This window comes from Tachysurus vachellii, chromosome 4 (genome assembly GCF_030014155.1).
Source record: "Tachysurus vachellii isolate PV-2020 chromosome 4, HZAU_Pvac_v1, whole genome shotgun sequence".
Lineage (NCBI taxonomy): Eukaryota > Metazoa > Chordata > Actinopteri > Siluriformes > Bagridae > Tachysurus > Tachysurus vachellii.
This window is the reverse complement of record NC_083463.1, coordinates 21,079,979-21,097,924: the sequence shown is the minus strand read 5'-3', so window position 1 is coordinate 21,097,924 and position 17,946 is coordinate 21,079,979. Positions and strand designations below refer to the sequence as shown.

Genomic DNA, 17,946 nt, shown 5'->3' with positions numbered 1-17,946 from the left:
TTTAATAACTCAAAGAATGTGAACAAGTTATGGTTTAAGCTTTAAACAGACCTTTGTACCTTACATTTTCTATTTAGAGTAACAGGAAGAGGTTTTTGTTTTATTGGAAGATGTCCAGCAGCTGGCCTTATATTTACATAGATCCTGAAAGCCACCTGTTTCCTTGACTATTTGCATAAAACAAGCATGTTTGCAGTATTGGCTTTCACACGTTCCATTGAAGCGTTAATGTAAAACCCTATGTCTGTGAAGGCTAATCTGCGACTTCTACCAAAACATCCAAACAGAGAGACATCTCAAACTTCTTTTTATTACATCTTAAATAACAGTACATTTTAATATAGTATCTATCTTGCATCCAGCTTTCTGTGGTACACCAACAGACTGAAATTAAATACAAAAGGTGAGGAGTGCGGAGCTCTACAGTTAATGATATATTATGACAGTTAATTAATGATGAGAAAAATAAAGTGGGGAATCCATTTTAATTGAACTGTAATTAATCTTTACTGGTGGCAGCACACAAATACATCACAATTATTGTACATTATCGCAGAGAGAGAGAGAGAGAAACAAAAACAAAACAAAAAAAAAAAGTCACAACTATCAAAGAAAGTGCATCTGTTTACAGTAGGGGAGAGAGGAAAGGTGTGTTGGGGGTCGGGGTAGAAAAATCTGCCGTTTCAGATGCCATTTTCTAAACACAGGAGGCCAGATCAGTTTCTTTGGACCCATTCCTCTGTTAATTTGAAGAATTTGAGTGAAAATGAGACTAAACTGTTGCAGAACAGATGTCTTTGTAACCGTTGGACATTTGAAGAATCGGTACTGGAGCAAAGGGCAGAGAATTTCTACAGGAAATGTTTCATTCAGTTTTACACTTGGGTGCATAGCTTTGCCAGGAAAAGTAAACGATGTGTACATGGCGTGGGAGAGAAATGAGTGGAATTAAGCTTCAGCTGTTACAAGGTCTTACCACATTTCACCATCGTAGCAGAGATCAGTAGATCAAAAAGAAACAAGCACCTGCTTAAGCATTTCTACAGCATGCGACTATGTTACTTCATGGCAGATGAACAAAAAGATTAAAGTTAAGAATTATTTTTCAGACATTGATTTGTACAACATTTCATTCACAGATTATTACCTGCATTTTCAAGCACAGAAACAGGGCTATCTGTTTTTAGGAGAGGGGATGTGGGAAGGGCCTTCTGCCCCACAATCTATTCAGCCACACCAATAAAAGACCATCCTTGGACTGAGGTGTCACAAACGCAAAAAAAGTAACTCCAACAGAAAGAGTAAAACCAGAAGAGACGCTTCGTTAGCTCAAACAAAGAACCTCTATGAAAAAGAGGACTGGGTTGTAAATTTTATTTTCTTTGTTAAAATTCACTCTTGATGTGATTAATGACATGTGCTTGGTTAGTTAACGCATAAAACATTAGTCAAGTTTCTTATTGTGCAAACAAAGCTGACAGACTGGAAAGAAAAGTAGCTAGGATATAATGCTGCATTCGCGTGCAAGTCAGATACTCGTATTTACAAGCAGCCATTTGGAGATAAATGACGCGAGTACCTCAGACTCAGAAATGGTAAAAGGCTTAAAAGATATGGCATAATTATGGCGTTTTCTTTTCTCTTCAAGGACAAAAGGACCGTTATTCACATCAAAAGTTAACTAATGCACATTTAAGGCAGAAAACTAAGGCTGTTCTTATTACCCAGTAATTGCTGACCACTCAGCAAGCTTTAAACAAAGTGAACAGTTGAAAGCTGCTTGGGTCTGCCAAGTTGCCCAACACTATGAATCATGACTTGACGAGTGAGCAGACTTTCTCTTACAGCATATAAAGAAACGCTCATGAAGATTACTTACACGCATACGCACACTTCTAACAGACATGCGCGTAGGCGCACACACAGTTGATGGCAATCTAGTGCACCATTTAAAAAAAGAAAATAGAAAAAAAACTAAATAAAAAATCTTTAGAAAAGGCTGCTATTCCTTCCATGTCTAATCTGAGCCGCTATTACGTTATTTTACCTCCATCATTCACCCATAATTTTACAGGATTAAAAGGTTTCTTTTTTAGGCTGGAACATATCTAAAAAGAATGTTATGAAGGAAAATAGATCCAAGAATAACAAAAAGCCTGATAAAAGTCTAAAAAGAAATAAAAGTTAAATAATTTGTACAATTACACTCCAACATTTGCTTTCTAGACACATGAGACATAAGCATGGGATGATAGTGTTTGTCAGGGTGACACAGGATGGTCTGAAAGGGAATGCACAAAGTTATTCATTTTGATACCACAGGAATTCTTCTTTTTTTAAGGTGGGTGATAGAACAAACTGTGCTCTTCTTTGTGTAGGAAAGGCATTGTTTTTCCTTAGAAGTTTTTTTTTTCTTTCTTTCTTTTTGTGGTGGTGTCTGAGTCAGTTTTGTTGTTGACGATGCTGTGAAATTTAACATTCTAAAGTTGGAATGATCTTCCAGTCAACTTTGGAGTTCAAATAACATCTAAAAGAGAAACAGGTAAAATTAGGGCAATTAGTATAAACATGCAGAAATAAACACATACAAAAAAAAGGTGACAAGTGTGTTCTGTATACAGAGTCTCCTCAGTTTACTCGATGTATGGCGTTTTGTGGTTACCTCGCCATCTCCAATAGATTTATTAAGAAAAGTCTTGTTCCGTCGTACGGCGTTTACGAAGCAAAAACAAAGTTTACGTGGGAACTACTTGCTGAGCGTCACGCGGCGCCATCCGAGGAAAACCGCATTGTTCATTCGCCGGTTGTACACCATTTTGTATTATGCTTTATGTGCCTTTTTTTGTTACTATTTCACTGCTGTGTATGTGCTCCATGTGAGTGACACAGGTGCCTACGTAGGAGGGTTTTGACTTGCAGCAAAAATCACGTTACATCGCCCTGTAGGAACGGATCTCCGACATAAGTCGAGGACCTACTGTAGCTACCAGTAATTCATGATACAATCAAGTTAAAAATAAACATTCTATATTCAGGATCTAAAGTCATGAACAAAGTAATGGACAATAAAATGCATTTTCCTGAATGCATACAGTGGTACAAAGAACACTCAAACCCGGAGCAACAAGAGATTACACACACACACACACACACACTTTACATTTGCAACCATTCATTTTTAATCTTTGGTCATATTTAACTTGCATGTTTATAATGTGCATTTAAAAAGGCAAAAGATGCTGTGGCTTACTGTGTCGAACATGTGTTAAAAGCACCTTCTGAGATCAGTTCCAGATCTTGAGGAAGCTGTCCCAGGACCCTGTAGCCACAGCCATGCCATCATCAGTCACACCCAAACAGCTGACACGGTTGTCATGGCCAGCCAACACACCTGCAATAAAGCAATAGCATTAGATTTAGAAAGGTTTCGGTTACAGCCACGTAATTTCTTGGTAAATTGGTTATTTATCAAGCAGAATTGTTATGTAGATCAATGCTACAACACTGTGATGCAACAAATCCTTTTAGTAATACTGACAGGTCAGTGTTAGTAGGAAGGGTGGTTTGCATTTGAGGCTCATGCAGAATTATGAGGTGTCTCACCTGCACGGTCGGCTTTCAGGCTGTCCCAAACATTGCAGTTGAAGTCATCGTAGCCGGCGAGCAGCAGGCGGCCGCTCTTGGAGAAAGCCACTGAGGTGATGCCACAAATGATGTTGTCATGTGAGTAAACCATTAGCTCCTGATCTGCACGCAGGTCAAATAGCCGGCAAGTGGCGTCATCTGAGCCGGTGGCAAATGCATTGCCATTAGGGAAGAACTGGAGAGAGAAAGTTTTCACAGTCTTGTGTTTACAACATTATTCACAATGTGAGTAAAGAAGCAAATGTATTTGTATTGCTAAATAATGCTTATGACATCTGCTTGCTATCCATGAATCAATAAGTGTAGGTCAGCTGTTATAAAAGAGAAGCCACAGTGCTACTCACACAAATAGCATTGATGTCAGACTCGTGGCCAGTAAAGGTCTGTCTGCACATGCCCTCGCGCACGTCCCACAGCTTAGCAGAGGCATCGCAAGCTCCTGAGACAAAGGTTCTCGAATCTGGAGCCAAGGACAGGCTCATCACATCTCCAGTGTGACCTGCGAAAGTGGTTGTCTGCTGACCAGTCTCTATATCCCAGAGAGCACTGTAGAGCACATATGTACACCATTTACACCGACCCCAATGCTATCCGTAATCTCTTTAAGTCTGTTATATTAGATAAGTCCCATGAAATTATACATGAATACACAAGTCTCTCACCAGGTGGTGTCACCAGAACTTGTGACAATCTGGTTATCGTCAAGGAAACGACAGCAGGACAGGTAACCTGGAAGTGCAGAAGAATACAAGAAACATAATTAAACACTGATTTACAGTGGTCTAAACCAAGCTCCTTTATCAGCCACCTCAGACAAATCCACAAAAGGGGAGTTATGCTGGGGGGTTAAAAGCTAAAAGTAGCAGGGTCAGCTGCTAAATTGTGGCATTGTAACCAGAGGGCACTGCTAATGGAAAGCTGAAAGTATAAACACGTTTGCGCGCAAAATTCATATCCAACCTGTGTGTCCAGCAAGCTCACGGCTGACGCGCACATTGCCTTCGCGGGTCTTCAGGCTGTAGATGGAGCAAATGTTATCTAGGCCTCCGCAGGCCACATAGTTTCCTGAGGGAGCGTAGGCACATGTCATCACCCAGGATGAGCGCAGTGGGATAGCATGGACCTGAAACATTACAAAAACGTTATTTTATAATAGTCTTGAAACAAACCATGATACTTCATCTTTGATTATGCTGCTATTCTTGGCTTACCTTGTTTGTAGTATAACTGTCCCAAATAATGAGTTTACCATCCTGGGATGCACTGACCAGCAGCCTACATGAGGAGAAACGGCATTAAGGTCATTTCAGGCAGTTGTCTTTCATAAATCATGCAGGATACACAACTTAAGATGAGCTCACAAAAAAAAAAACAACTACTCTAAATTTTCAGCAGTAAAGCCATTACATTAGAAGTTAATAATGAGTAACACTGACTAACAAGTGACTACTGATCATTTAACACTGAAGGTCAGATTGAGCAAAAAAGGAAATATTCAAAAAAAAAAAAAAAAAAAATTACACGCGAGTTTCACGATATTGTTTGCTAATACTGTATTGATTCTCAAACAAGCAATATCGACATAAAAAAAATAAATAAATCATACAAGATTCATTTGTTTCGTTTTGAGTTGATATCCCGATGGCAGTCATCTTATCTTTGAACCAGTGACAGGAAATACTAGAATCCCACTAATGTTAGTGTAAATATAATAGTTGCTTGTAATGAAATATGAAACAATTGTTCCTGTTTCCTCCTCGGTGTACAACACTGAAGTGTGGTGTCATTTCAGCTTTCATTACAAACAAGGCACAAAAGAGATTTACAAAAGTCATGGTGTGTAAAATGTGCAATGCCAATATCAAATATTCGAACACCACAACAAATCTGAGCGCGCACACAACGAGGCACCATTCTGATGTACCGCTAACAGAACAGCAGCAGCAAACGGCTAACATTAAAAGAGTGGATCCACTTCAACTCACTCTGGAGCAAGCTCACATGACAAAGTTACCACCAACCTCAACTCCTTATTTCATTTGCAAAGACATGCACCCTCTCAGTGTCAGAGAATGAAGGCTTCCGTTATATGTTAAAAACTCTGGAGTCTTGCCACACAGTACCATCCCGACAGCTCATTATAGACATCACTGTGCCCAACTTGTACAAGGAGGTAAAAATGAGTGTAAAAGAATCTCTAAGCTCATCTGAGTCACGTTTACATGTTACGCTTGGACATCACGAGCCACTGAATCGTTCGTAATAACAGTGCATTACATAACAAATGTGTTATTTGGTCATGTCTTTTGTTCAAATCACAACAATCTGACTGTTACATTAGTAAATAGGTTCAGTAATGTTAAATAATACAGGGACTGATCCCACTGGGTTCTGTTTAAAATACATTTTTTCGCTACAGATTGCATATGGTGGTGTGCTCTTAATGACAGCTTTCCTAATATAAGAAATATCCCAATAAATCACCTTGCTTACAGTATCACAATGTATTGAAACATATCGTATCGCAACCCCTAGGTCTAGGTTTAAGATAAGGTTATACAGGCCAAACAAAAACCTTTAATATACCTAATAAATCACAGTTAACTGTACATTTTATTTGTTTGGACAGAACCCTCTCTGTATAGATCTGTGCTTCCCTAAACAACACACTAATAAGAGAACACAATATTCAGTGTTAATATTGGGTACCTGGAGTCAGAGCCCCAGTGCATAGCATAGATCTTAGCCAGATGTCCCCTCAGTGTTCGCCTTGTGCGCATCTGGATTCTCCCCACAGGGTCGATGTTAGCCGTTATCTGAAAATAAATTCACACCTTCACCTACTGAACTGAACATAATAAAACGACCAAATTGTACTCTTAAAGTTGGATTACAACAAGAGAGAATAAGGGGCTCTAGTATGCATCATTTTCCACTGAGCAATAAGGTGTTACCTGTGATAGTGTAGCATCTGCACAGGCTTTCCTCGCATCCTGAAAAACAAACAAGAAAACTTGTAAAATCGCAGTGAAGTAGAAACAGATACAATGGCAACAACATAAATTAAGGTCTAGTTCTAGTTTTAAAGGGGGCTAACGACAGCATTTATACTGCATAACATTCCTGAAGAAACAGGCAAAGACACTATTATATACACATTTCCATAGATTCCAACTTAATTGTAATAATTGTAAAATACTTCACATTAAAACAGAGCATTAATGCAGATACTTTGCATGTACCAGGTGTGGTTATGTGAAACGGCACTTTTTTTTTTTCAGTATACACAAGACAGTCATTCAAGCAGTATTAGGTAAAGCATGTAAATTGTTGGTTATGAAAATGTTTTTCAGTTATGCAAAGTCTGCTTTCATGTCTTACAGGAATAACAAAAGTGAGCTGGCTATACACAAATATTTGAGAACACCTGGAATAAACTGAATTTGAACAATTTAATAAATAAAGCAAACAATTTCACTTACCATACTGCACAATATCATTAAAATGCAGCCTATTATTTAATAGTGACAAATTACACACTGAACATTTTATTAGCAACACTTGTACACACTCATTCACGCAATCTGAATCAGCAAGTTGTGGGGCAGCAGTATAGAGCAGAAAGCCACGCAGATACGGACCAGAAGATACAGACAAAAGATAAAATTAACGATTAGAATGGGGGAGAAATTGATCTCCAAGATTTTGACTGCAACATGAGTCTTGTTGCCAAGCTGGTACAACTCCGTACAATAGTGGCAAACATGCAACACTGTGGAGTTCCACTTCTGACAGGTGGGAACAAGAAAGCAAATACTGCAGTAGTCACAGGATCACCAAAACCAGACCAGTTGAAGACTGGGGGAAAACATAGCCTGGTATGATAAATCTTGATTTCTGCCAAAACACACAGATGGTGGTGACAGATTTTGGAATTAGCATGAAATCCATGGACAAACCCGCATTCTGTCAACAGTCCAGTCGTGGAGGATGTATAATGGTGTAGGGAATGTTTTGCTGGCAGACTGTGGGCCTGTTAATACTAATCATTATTGGTTCAACCAATGTGAGTACTGCTGCTGACCATGTGCATTCGTTCTTGCCCGCAATTTACTGTCTTGTACTGACTACTTCCAGCACGACAATGCACCATGTCACAAAGCAAAAGTCATCTCAATCTGGACAATAAGCTCAGTGTTCTTCAGGAATCTTCCCAGCCACCGGACCCAAATCCAGTAGAACATCTTTGGGATGTGTTAAAGATTCTTTTAAGATGTTTGGGATGTGTGTCTTTGCAGCTTCCCTCAGCAGCACTTACAAAAAAACTGATACTCTGACTTATGATAGATGCTGGGATTCTGATCTGTACAGAAGCAATACAGAAAAACCAGGTAGGTTTTTTGGTGAGAAAACTTACTTGAGTTTGGGTACCACTATAATATTATAATCATAAATTACACAAACGCCACCAGTTGAAAAATAGCAGACAGTTTTGATTATATTAATCCCTTTAATTTATGACATTTAATGTTATGCGAATTATATTGTTATGCTGAACATTATTATTCATATTTCTAGTTTGAACACTGGGTGTCATCATTTAACACTGACTCTTCTACCAGTCCTCTCCCCTTTCCCTTCCTCTTATCGTAAACTCAGTTTAATTCTATTGTTCTACGTTTAATGTATAAAATATGGGGGGGGGGGACCCCCAACCACCTATAATTCTGTCATTCAGGAGGAAGCAGCAGTTTAATATGGAGCATTCAGTGGCTATAATGAAAGAATGGAATGTATTTGTAAAGGTGCCACGCAGGTTGTGAACTCAGACTTGTTTCCTGTTCCTGTGTTAACTGAAATATTTATACAATGTTTCTGAACAGCATGTTACTGCTGTTTACTGTAACTTTAAGAGTGTGTGCGTGCATGAGTGCACGTGGCAGAGAAAGTGTGTGAAGGAGGCGGCGCTCACTCTGATCTGGTTTTTCAGCTGCTCAGCCTCCTGGCGTAACTGATCCAGTTCACTCATTTTCTTCTTCTAAAGCTCTTCCTCACTCCTACTGCCGGGACACACGCTGATCTGTGGCACAAAAAGAAATTACACACAGTTAGTGAATTGAGATACACTATATCACACGAATACACACAGAACAACTACAATTCTACTTCTCACAGTAGAATACACCTTAGCCATTTGGTTTAATGATTTTATGCCAGGCAGATCATTACACTAATTAAAGAAGTCATCATATCTTCATTTCCTTAGTTATTTGGCATAAAGAAAGCACAACTGCAGGTCAAAGAATGCATGTGATGAGTGCACATGAATGCAAAACCAAATATTTTCAGAAATTGTGTGTGGCCCAAATAATGTGACCTGTAACAATACCATAAAACAGTCTTAGTAAGATAAAATATACCTTTATTCATCCCACAATGGGGAAATCTTTCAAACTGCAACTGATATAAGCTAAATTGCTAAGATGGTGTGAAAACATTTTACTTTTTTGATTGCTAGAATTATAAAAAAAAATAAAATAAAGGGTAGAAAAAACCCTTAAGTTCAATATCTAGCCCAGTGGGAAAGTAAGAGCTCCATGGTTGCTCAGATGCATGTTTAGAAACTCAATTACGTAAGCTACAATTTCTGGTCCTCGCCACATACAAGCAGAATGATTCATTTTACTTTTGAACTGTGTTTATTTCTCTGTTTTTTTCCTTATTATTTTATATGCCCTATGCTGGTCATGTTCAGTGGGCGATCAAGGGGCATAGGCCAGTTGAATTACGTGGGGCCGAAAGGAAAGAGATATCATGATGAAACATTTTTTAAGAGGCAAAGCGGTCTTCTGGCCTGTAAGCTTAAAATAGCTAAATAAAATAGAGAACACTACATCTGGTTGCTGAAAGACAAATTTTTGAAACAAACACAAATATACAATCAGGTCTGAAAGCTTAAACTGAATGTTCGTTTTAGTAGTTTTTATGCGCGTTTTAAGGCTTACGAAAAGGCAAGAAGTAGGACCCGTGTTAATATAGGATCAGCTTTCCAGCGCTGGAGAGAACTGAAGGAGCAGGAAGTTGGCCGCATATTCACAGATTGGAGTTTCGCGAGTCAGTAACTACTGAGCTAAACACTGTTACTACACAAATAATACCTCTATTCTATCGTAGTAATGTAGAGAGGCAGCTACAACCGTGTTTTGCTAGTAGGAGCTCAGGAGTTATCGACTCAGGAAACTCCAATCTGTGAATATGCGGCCAACTTTACTTAAAACGCCGAGCTTGCTTTTTTTTTTGCTCTTCTCGATAGGTGAGTAACGTTGGTTTTGTTGTTTCACAGAACTAATATATGCCGTCCTTTGCATGATTATGCTTGTGTGTCATTTTTGCTTGTTTATCTGCAATTGTATTGTTCTTCCCTTCAGCTATGATAGACACATTTCCTTCCATTAGTTGACCAGGGTACGTATGTATGTGGGGGCGGAGCTATCAATACAGGGGTGGGGCCCATTTGGGTTAGGGGCGTGTTTGTTTTGGCGATTTCAAATATCAACATTGGCTTTCAAACATCGGAGACCCCACCTTTAAAAAGGTAAAATCTAATATTGTTCATATTCACTTTTAATGTTGTCAGTGTAGAATGTAAAACAATGTTATATACACACAATTTACTCAGAACATGCTTTTATTAATACAGTATTTAATTTAAAGAAAGCATCATATAAAGAAGAACAATATAAAGTCCCATCATCCACTACTATTTTAATATCTTGCCCACTTGTTTGTTTGACAATCAAAATTCTACTATTCTAAATGACAAACATACTCTCAACCTTACTGTATTTGGTGCACTTTTGTGCCCAAATATTATTTGTGCCAGAGTGGGCACGATTTATGGTTTAACTAAGAAAAACAGATAGTGTACCACACGAAATCTTCATGTTCGCACCTGAAAGAGGTTTACAAAGAGCTGCTATTAACCAGCCTGTATTAACAATGCGGTTTTACATGGGTGAAAGCTTTTGACAAGTGCTAATGACATGTCAAGAGAGATATTCATGTAGATTTCTGAAAGCATTTCTAAAGTATCCCATGAAAAAGACAAAGAAAAGTTTTTGAACCAGCAACTTTCTACAACAGTAATAATGGGTTGGTAATAAAATAACAGTGCATCTTTTTTAATCATAAACCCCTTGTGTGGATTCAACTCAGGAAAGGAACCGGTCACTTACAGCCTACATCGTGACTATGCTCATGCTACATGATCACAGATTCAATTTTCAAACTAATTTCTGTGCAGCCTCAGACAAGTCACATGATTTTACTGTGAATTACACAAACAATGCTAATTAGTGTTGCTTAGTAGCCATGCAGATAACAGTTTTCATAAATTACTTTATTAGATGCCGCTCTCACGGTCATCTGTGCTAAACTGATTTTCAGAAAGAATTTGGATCACTTTCTGATGCTAAGCTCAAACTGCTGCCCTGTGGCTGGTGGATATTAATAGACTAAAAATGTTTCATTACAAAATAAAGGTAATCAGTCTGAATAAACTGATATTGCCATCCTAGCACCAAGGTCTTAGGACCAATTATACTCTTTGTCTCCTGGTCACAGGATGATGGCCAATGTTGTGACCCCATAGGGAATCAACAATTTCCATGCCCATTTATAAATATTCAGTTGAGTACATCATTAGAAACAAGCTAGTTGTACAAGTTTATTATTATTTTTTTTTTAAAGTTTTCTATGTCTTCTATAAATACTCAGGAATGACATCCCTAAAAATTATAGTGTGGAAATAAAAAAAAAACCCACTGTAAGTGACCAAGCATTTAAGACCAAATGCTTGGCCAAAGAAGGAATCCTTCTGCCCCATAATCCCCCAAAACATGCAGTGTAACAGCAAGAAAACTCAATCAATGCTAGTGTACAAACAGGCTTCTTAAATACTACGAATTTAAAGCTTGTGTAGGACTTAAGAGTTTTGACTTTTAAAGAAATGGATTCACACTAGGTACACTATAATAATGCTGCAGATAGCAGATGGCCTGCATTTCTGTGCTGATACTAACCAACAAAGACAAGTCTACAGTAAGGACTTTTTAGGCAAGCTATGTGTTCAAATTAAAAAGAAATGTTTCACTGATTCAGGGACTTGCAATTAAACTTTTAGAATGAATGAGCTCCATTTAACAATCTTATACGAAATATTACCTAGACGTTGCTTTAAAAATTAAATAAATAAATAAAATCACACGACATGTTGAGCTCATGTGTGAACGATCAAAATCATTTCAACCTGCTACTTTTCATGAGTCTTCAGTAAACTTGTGAGAGTTCTGCCAAATCTACAAAACGTAACCCAGATTCAGAAACAATAAAAAACTAATACTATAAAAAAATGTCAGCGCAATAACAAAAATGTAAAGCTTAATTTAGTGAAGTTTAAGCATATTAAGTTTAGGTTTCGAGAATTGTAAAAAAAAATTCCTACACCTTACAGAATAAGGTTCAGTATAATGGAACACTGCATCAGATGAAATCTAGTAAGCATTCAGAGCTGCCATCTCACCACCATGGCCAATGTTCAGAGTTTCCTGTTCCATATATTGAGCAATATTTAGAGATGGAATGAAATCAATTTCAGGTTAACACTTAATTCAAAACAGTATGGTACTAGGCATGCCAGCTTACATGCCACTGGGGTTTTGTTCAAACTAGGGGATTTGTCCAAGAATACTGAATTTAAAGAAGGAAACACCCTGGATAGGACATCTACTGCAGGGCACCGTGTGCACACAATCACACTTAGGGGCAATATAGACTTTCCAATCTAATCATCAGCATGTTTTTTTTTGAGGTGGGAGGAAACTGGAGAACCCAAAAGAAACGTGAAGGTGAACCTTTACGCAGTCAATAACTTGTAGAAGAAGTAGGGACACGGTGGCTGTAAAATGGTAATGACAATGCACTGAAATATGCTATTCACAAAATAAAACATAAGTAGTTATAAATAAACTAAAAAATACACAATAATTGACACCCTTTATTAAAAACAAGTCTTAAAGGACAACTTTGGGTTTTCTCTGACAAATAGCAGAACACACTTTCACTTCATGTTTAGAACAGTGTAAAACACTATTGATGATTTTTTTTTTTAGGGAAACCTATGCACCATGATTTTTAGGTATGCAAGAACTATAAAACACTGATTTCAATAGAGCTGCGGTGGTAAGTGTAAGTACCGATGATGCTCATTACACTGGGTGAGCAATGAATCATCCACATCACAGAATAGAAGACAATCAGCACCATCACTTACCAAGCCAGTAATCCTAAAAGGCAAAACCTACAGACAATAAAACTTTATTCCTCAAAGGCCATATGGCTGCAAATCTGTTTTTAACCAAAGTCTTCTTTAAACTATTAAAAGTGTACTTAAAATCTACTGAGCTGCAATTATGACAATTTATTCACTGATCGCTCTGTTCTCTCCATTCAGCATATTTTGAATACAAACACGCATTCACTTCATTAGGAACACCTGAGCACTCATGCAATTATCTAAATCAGCCAATCATGTGGCAGCAGCACAATGCATAAAATCATACATACAGGTCCAGAGATTTTTCCCCCACATCGAACATCAGAATGATGAAGACAATCGTGGTATGGATATTGGTAACAAGGGTTGGTTTGAATACATCAAAACTGATATCTTGAAAAACAAAAAACATCCTACATGCAGAGAGTCTGCAGGCAGAAATGACTTGATGAAATAGACCAGAGGAGAATTATCAGGCTGGTCAGAGCTGAGGGAAACTCTACAATAACTCAAATAAGCACACTCTACAACCATAGTGAGCAGAAACAGATCTCTTAAAACACATCAAACCTTGAGTTGGATGGCCTGGTTTAAGCATTTCATAAACTGCTGATTTGTTACTTTCATACACACAACAGTCTCTACAGTTTACTTTTGCTGGAAAAACCTCAGGTGATCTTCACCTATCCAGTTTAGGTGAGCCTGTGTACAGCATAGCCTCTGACTGGCTGATAGGAGTAGAAACCAAACCGACACATCTGGTACCATGTGAACATTAACTGAAACTTGACCAATATCTGCATGATTTTTGCACTGTGCTGCTACAACATGACTGGCTGTTTAGATAACTGCATAAATAACCAAATGGTCTACAGGTTTTTCTGACAAACATCAGATATGACTGAAGTACTGAGAGTTACCATTACAGAAATGTCTGGAAGAACTCAAGAATTCCATAACAATCACTTTTACATTTTTTAGACAGCTTACCTAACATTCCAGGCTAAGAATTACTTGACAATTAGTACCATGAATGTGAATCGAAACGATAACAATGCATTGGATTCACTTACATAGGACACATTTACAACCCATACTTGCATACTAATCTCACTCAAGATAGACAACTTCAGTAAAGTGATTTTTATAATGTGAGCAGGACACTTCTTACAAAATCTGATGAGAAGCTAAAGTGCAGAATGATGTCAAAATTGTTGATCCATATTGGTGGTAGAGAGAGATGGTAAATTGACTTCTGCCTGTTTTGGAGCACACTAGACTAATGACAAATGTAATGATTATTACAATGATTACATTTTTGTCTTGGAAGCTGTTCATCCAAACTGAAATCTTTTTATATTTATGAGGATACAATATCATGGGTTCAATTTAAAGTTTTAATTTAAAAATAAGCTCATTGTGTATAAACCATTTTTACAAAGTGCAGTAAACAGGGATTGTTCAATACAGCTTAATACGGATGAGTGAAAGTTGTGACACACAAAACAAAACAAGTGGAATTCACTTTCCCTCCACTCGGGATAGATTTCCAAAAATTTAGGCTAAAATTGTGAGGGCAACATGAGAGTCCAGTACATACATACATACACACACACACACTCGCTGTCGGGCGGAAACCTCATATGTCCAAATTTGGTCAATTTCATATTTTTTCACATATTGATGCTATTGGTCATTCCCCACGTGGGTCTGTTATTTTTACAAGTTATTAACCAATCTAAAGTCTTGCAAAATAGCTTGAGCGCAAATCTCATAACTCCATTGGACACTTCATCTGTCCACCTCCTCCTCACTCTGCGGGAGAGCTTCGCGGCATATTGCTCCTTTATAAGAGTGGCAACGAATCAACACGTCTTCTGAGGTAAATGTCTTCAAAACACTGGGCTCAAAGAAAAAAAATCTTGACCCCCGCTAGTTCTGGTGCTTGTCTGAGGACAGGAATTTAGCGCAAGACAATCCACTGCAACGCGAACTAAACCCTGTGCACTACAGATAAAGTACGGCGTTTTTTTTTCATTTCCTGAAAAATAACGGTTTTGGAGATACGAGGATTCCGCCCGACAGCGATGATTTATTCATTTATTTATTTATATGAATAAATAATGTTCTTAGTGTAAATCACAATGCATTTACACTTTTAAGGAATACAAATAATGCTGATGTGAAACATGACTATATGAAATGCAACTCACCTGCACTGAAATGCTGATGAGGTTCAACACAACTTTTGTGAACTTAGAACCAGACAAGTTTTCGACCACATTTCAGATGAATCCAAATATAGTTAAAAGGGATGGAGTAAAAGTTTAAGTTCAGAAGACCTGTTTAAGCCCAGTGACATTGCATTCTTGCACAATTAAAGATCAAGTTTACGATATAGCCACAGTGTCAGTATTGGTGGTAACTGGTTACAGTTTCATTACAGCTAAACAAACCAACAATAAACAAAACTCATTTAAAGTGCACTACCAGGCAACGTGTGTAAGACACTAAAGACGTTACAAGGGTTCACAACAAACACCACAAGTGAAGCAGTATTTCAAGGGAAGCAGACAATTATCTGTATTAATACAGTCTGTGAGTGCAGACAGCCAGCAGGCGTGACTTAGTACTGATGTGTAACAGTAATGACATTATAAAAATGTATGATAAAGGGGATGGAGTTCTAACAGGGGGGAAAAAAATCATGTACAAACTGGTTTACATACCTATTTAAGCTTTAAACGAATAATGTGAAATACAAGCCAGTTCTGTGGTAATAAATGTTGAACATTATGGAGGTTAAATACTCCTTAAAAAGCATCTTTTTCTATGGCTATATAAACAACTAAGGGTTAGAGTGCAATCACCGTCTCACTGAAGCAAATATTTAACAATAAATACGCTTAACCAGCGTACAGACCCATCCTGTGTGCTAAATCAACGGCATGCTAATATCTCGTAGAAGGGAAGCTGAGGAGAAAAAGCTTCAAACGCCATCTTGTTCGCAGCCGCGTCTTGGTCTCTAGATCCGCCAAGCCGTCGATTCCTCTCATTTATTCACCACTGGAGGTTTCCTGGCTCTAAAACGCGGGGGAAACTGATACGTTTTTAAAGAAAACGCTCTTTTAAAAAAAATATATATATATTTATTCATTTTCATTTGTGACTCGACAGATTAGCTGAGCTGCTCCTGCGTAAATTACCGACTATCAATCAGTTCAATTTAACGGCTATTTATACGGATACAATTAATGTCGTTAAGAAAAAGGCCATGTGTGTGTGTTGCAACATGGTGGTCATGAGAAGTGAGCGTTTAGGGTGGATCAGTTAAAGGAATCCCGGTGGTACAGGACATTATACCGGTGGGTTTTATCTAATCATGTTCACAGAGGCCTCTGCTTCAACCAATCCGATTAACTCGTTAAAAAACACAGGGGCTCGTTTAATACTGTAAGGTTTTAACACGGCTTCAGCTAACTGGCTCAAAACACCAGTACAATGCGCCGAGTATGAAAGCGGTAACATTTCAGATGCTTAACATTTATTGTAAGTGAAATCTGGAAACACGTACAAAAACACAACTGTCAGCCACAGTGAAAAGGCGACCCCGATGGATTTTGACCGCTAATCAGCTAACAAGTGAAACACAAACCGAAAACACCACAGCAGACGTCTACAAAATATGACATGCAACCGGTTAATATTTATCACTTAGTTATCGACTAAGAGCTGGATTCTGAGCCCCAAATAAAACCACCAAAATCTAGTTTAGCTGGAAACAATAACGAGGTGACTATGCCAGCTGAGGTAGCTTCATGTCTAATTAGCCAGCTAGCGGGCTTTCATGCTACCACAGTCTCAAGACTGAGAAGCTAACTCACTTCAAAATATTGTAAGTGATGCAAAATAACAGGTTAAACTTTACTTATATTTATGAGACAACCCGGCAACGTGGTGAATAAGTATATTTCTTTATTTAATAGCAATGTTGTTCATTAGTTAAGCGTGAAAAACAAGCTGAAAGCTTGGTCCGGATGGCCGCAGTTAAAAAAAGTCAAAGGCCTGAAAAATCTCCGTGTTAGAAAACCTGCTGTTATTTTACTCAGCGATGCACCTACTGGACATCCGTGGCACAAAGTCATTACATTACTGCTTTGAGACGATAACTGTTTTATGAGGTTTGCGGTTAGTCAAACAACATTCGCTCATTTCCCTGGCGTTTTTGCCTATATGCAAACTGCTCGGCTAGCTGTTAACATTTACCCCACGCCCGTTCACTACAACCGTGTCATTAGTTCTGCTAAAATACACCTCGCCGAATATCGTTTCACTTTTTTAATCAACACTAAAACCACAGCAAATGACATACCTGTATTCAGTCGTAGTTGGCCTTGCGTTATATGGCATTGACCGAAAGAAAACACCGTGTTTCTGTAAAAATCCACGCATAAACGAACAAGAACGAGCTAGCTCGCTAAGCTAACTAGCCTCAGTCGGAGGAGCGGCGCCTCAATAATGAGTTCAGCTTTCAAATAATTCGATGCAGAAGGCGAAAATTAAATGCCACGTTTGAAATGTATTAACAAGATATCTCAACTGCTGCGTCAATTTTCTGGCATTTAAGTCCTTGGGCCAAATTTGATCTGATTGCAAGTCCGACGGCCGCCACTTCCCGTTGCTTTTCCTTCAAGGAACACTTTTCTCCAGTTGTACTTCTCATCCGGCCATCAGAGAACAGAGATGGGCGCGGTGACCCTGCAGTCCGACTCGGGAAACCCCGCACGCGTGCGCGCTAACTCACTCTCTCTCTCGTATATACACAAACGCTACTGCGCTCTGCGCGCTGAAGCTATACAGTCGGTACTGACAGAAATATCGAAACACACCCATTACACTTTTAGAAATACTGAAAGATTACTGCCAGTATTGATAAATACTGAATCACTACCACTGGTGTTGAGAAA

The 17,946-nt window shown here is 38.4% G+C and overlaps 1 protein-coding gene across 2 annotated transcripts; it reads right to left on the bottom strand.

Annotated features, from left to right (window-relative positions):
- Nucleotides 1-290: 290 nt before the first annotated feature.
- On the bottom strand, nt 291-17,770 carry gnb1b (guanine nucleotide binding protein (G protein), beta polypeptide 1b). Of its 2 annotated transcripts, none has more exons than XM_060868302.1 (11): nt 17,352-17,770; nt 8,618-8,725; nt 6,600-6,638; nt 6,355-6,461; nt 4,857-4,920; nt 4,606-4,768; nt 4,308-4,374; nt 3,990-4,191; nt 3,604-3,820; nt 3,276-3,391; nt 291-2,527 (listed from the first exon to the last, which is right to left on the bottom strand). In XM_060868302.1, exons 2-10 carry the CDS (start codon nt 8,672-8,674, stop codon nt 3,285-3,287), a joined length of 1,023 nt encoding a protein of 340 aa, XP_060724285.1. In that variant the 5' UTR covers nt 8,675-8,725; nt 17,352-17,770; the 3' UTR covers nt 291-2,527; nt 3,276-3,284. The 2 variants fall into 2 exon arrangements, with proteins under 2 accessions (XP_060724285.1, XP_060724284.1); XM_060868301.1 differs by having other exon boundaries at nt 3,251-3,391; nt 17,352-17,769.
- Between the last annotated feature and the right edge of the window lie 176 nt (nt 17,771-17,946).

What these genes read in the sequence shown, in the direction of transcription:
- gnb1b (XM_060868302.1), bottom strand. Translation starts at nt 8,674, where the DNA reads ATGAGTGAACTGGATCAGTTACGCCAGGAGGCTGAGCAGCTGAAAAAC. An exon ending in AGCTGAAAAACCAGATCAGA is followed by an intron (nt 6,639 to 8,617) that starts GTGAGCGCCGCC and finishes TTTGTTTTTCAG; the next exon opens with GATGCGAGGAAAGCCTGTGC. An exon ending in TGAGCTTGCTGGACACACAG is followed by an intron (nt 4,375 to 4,605) that starts GTTGGATATGAA and finishes CTGCACTTCCAG; the next exon opens with GTTACCTGTCCTGCTGTCGT.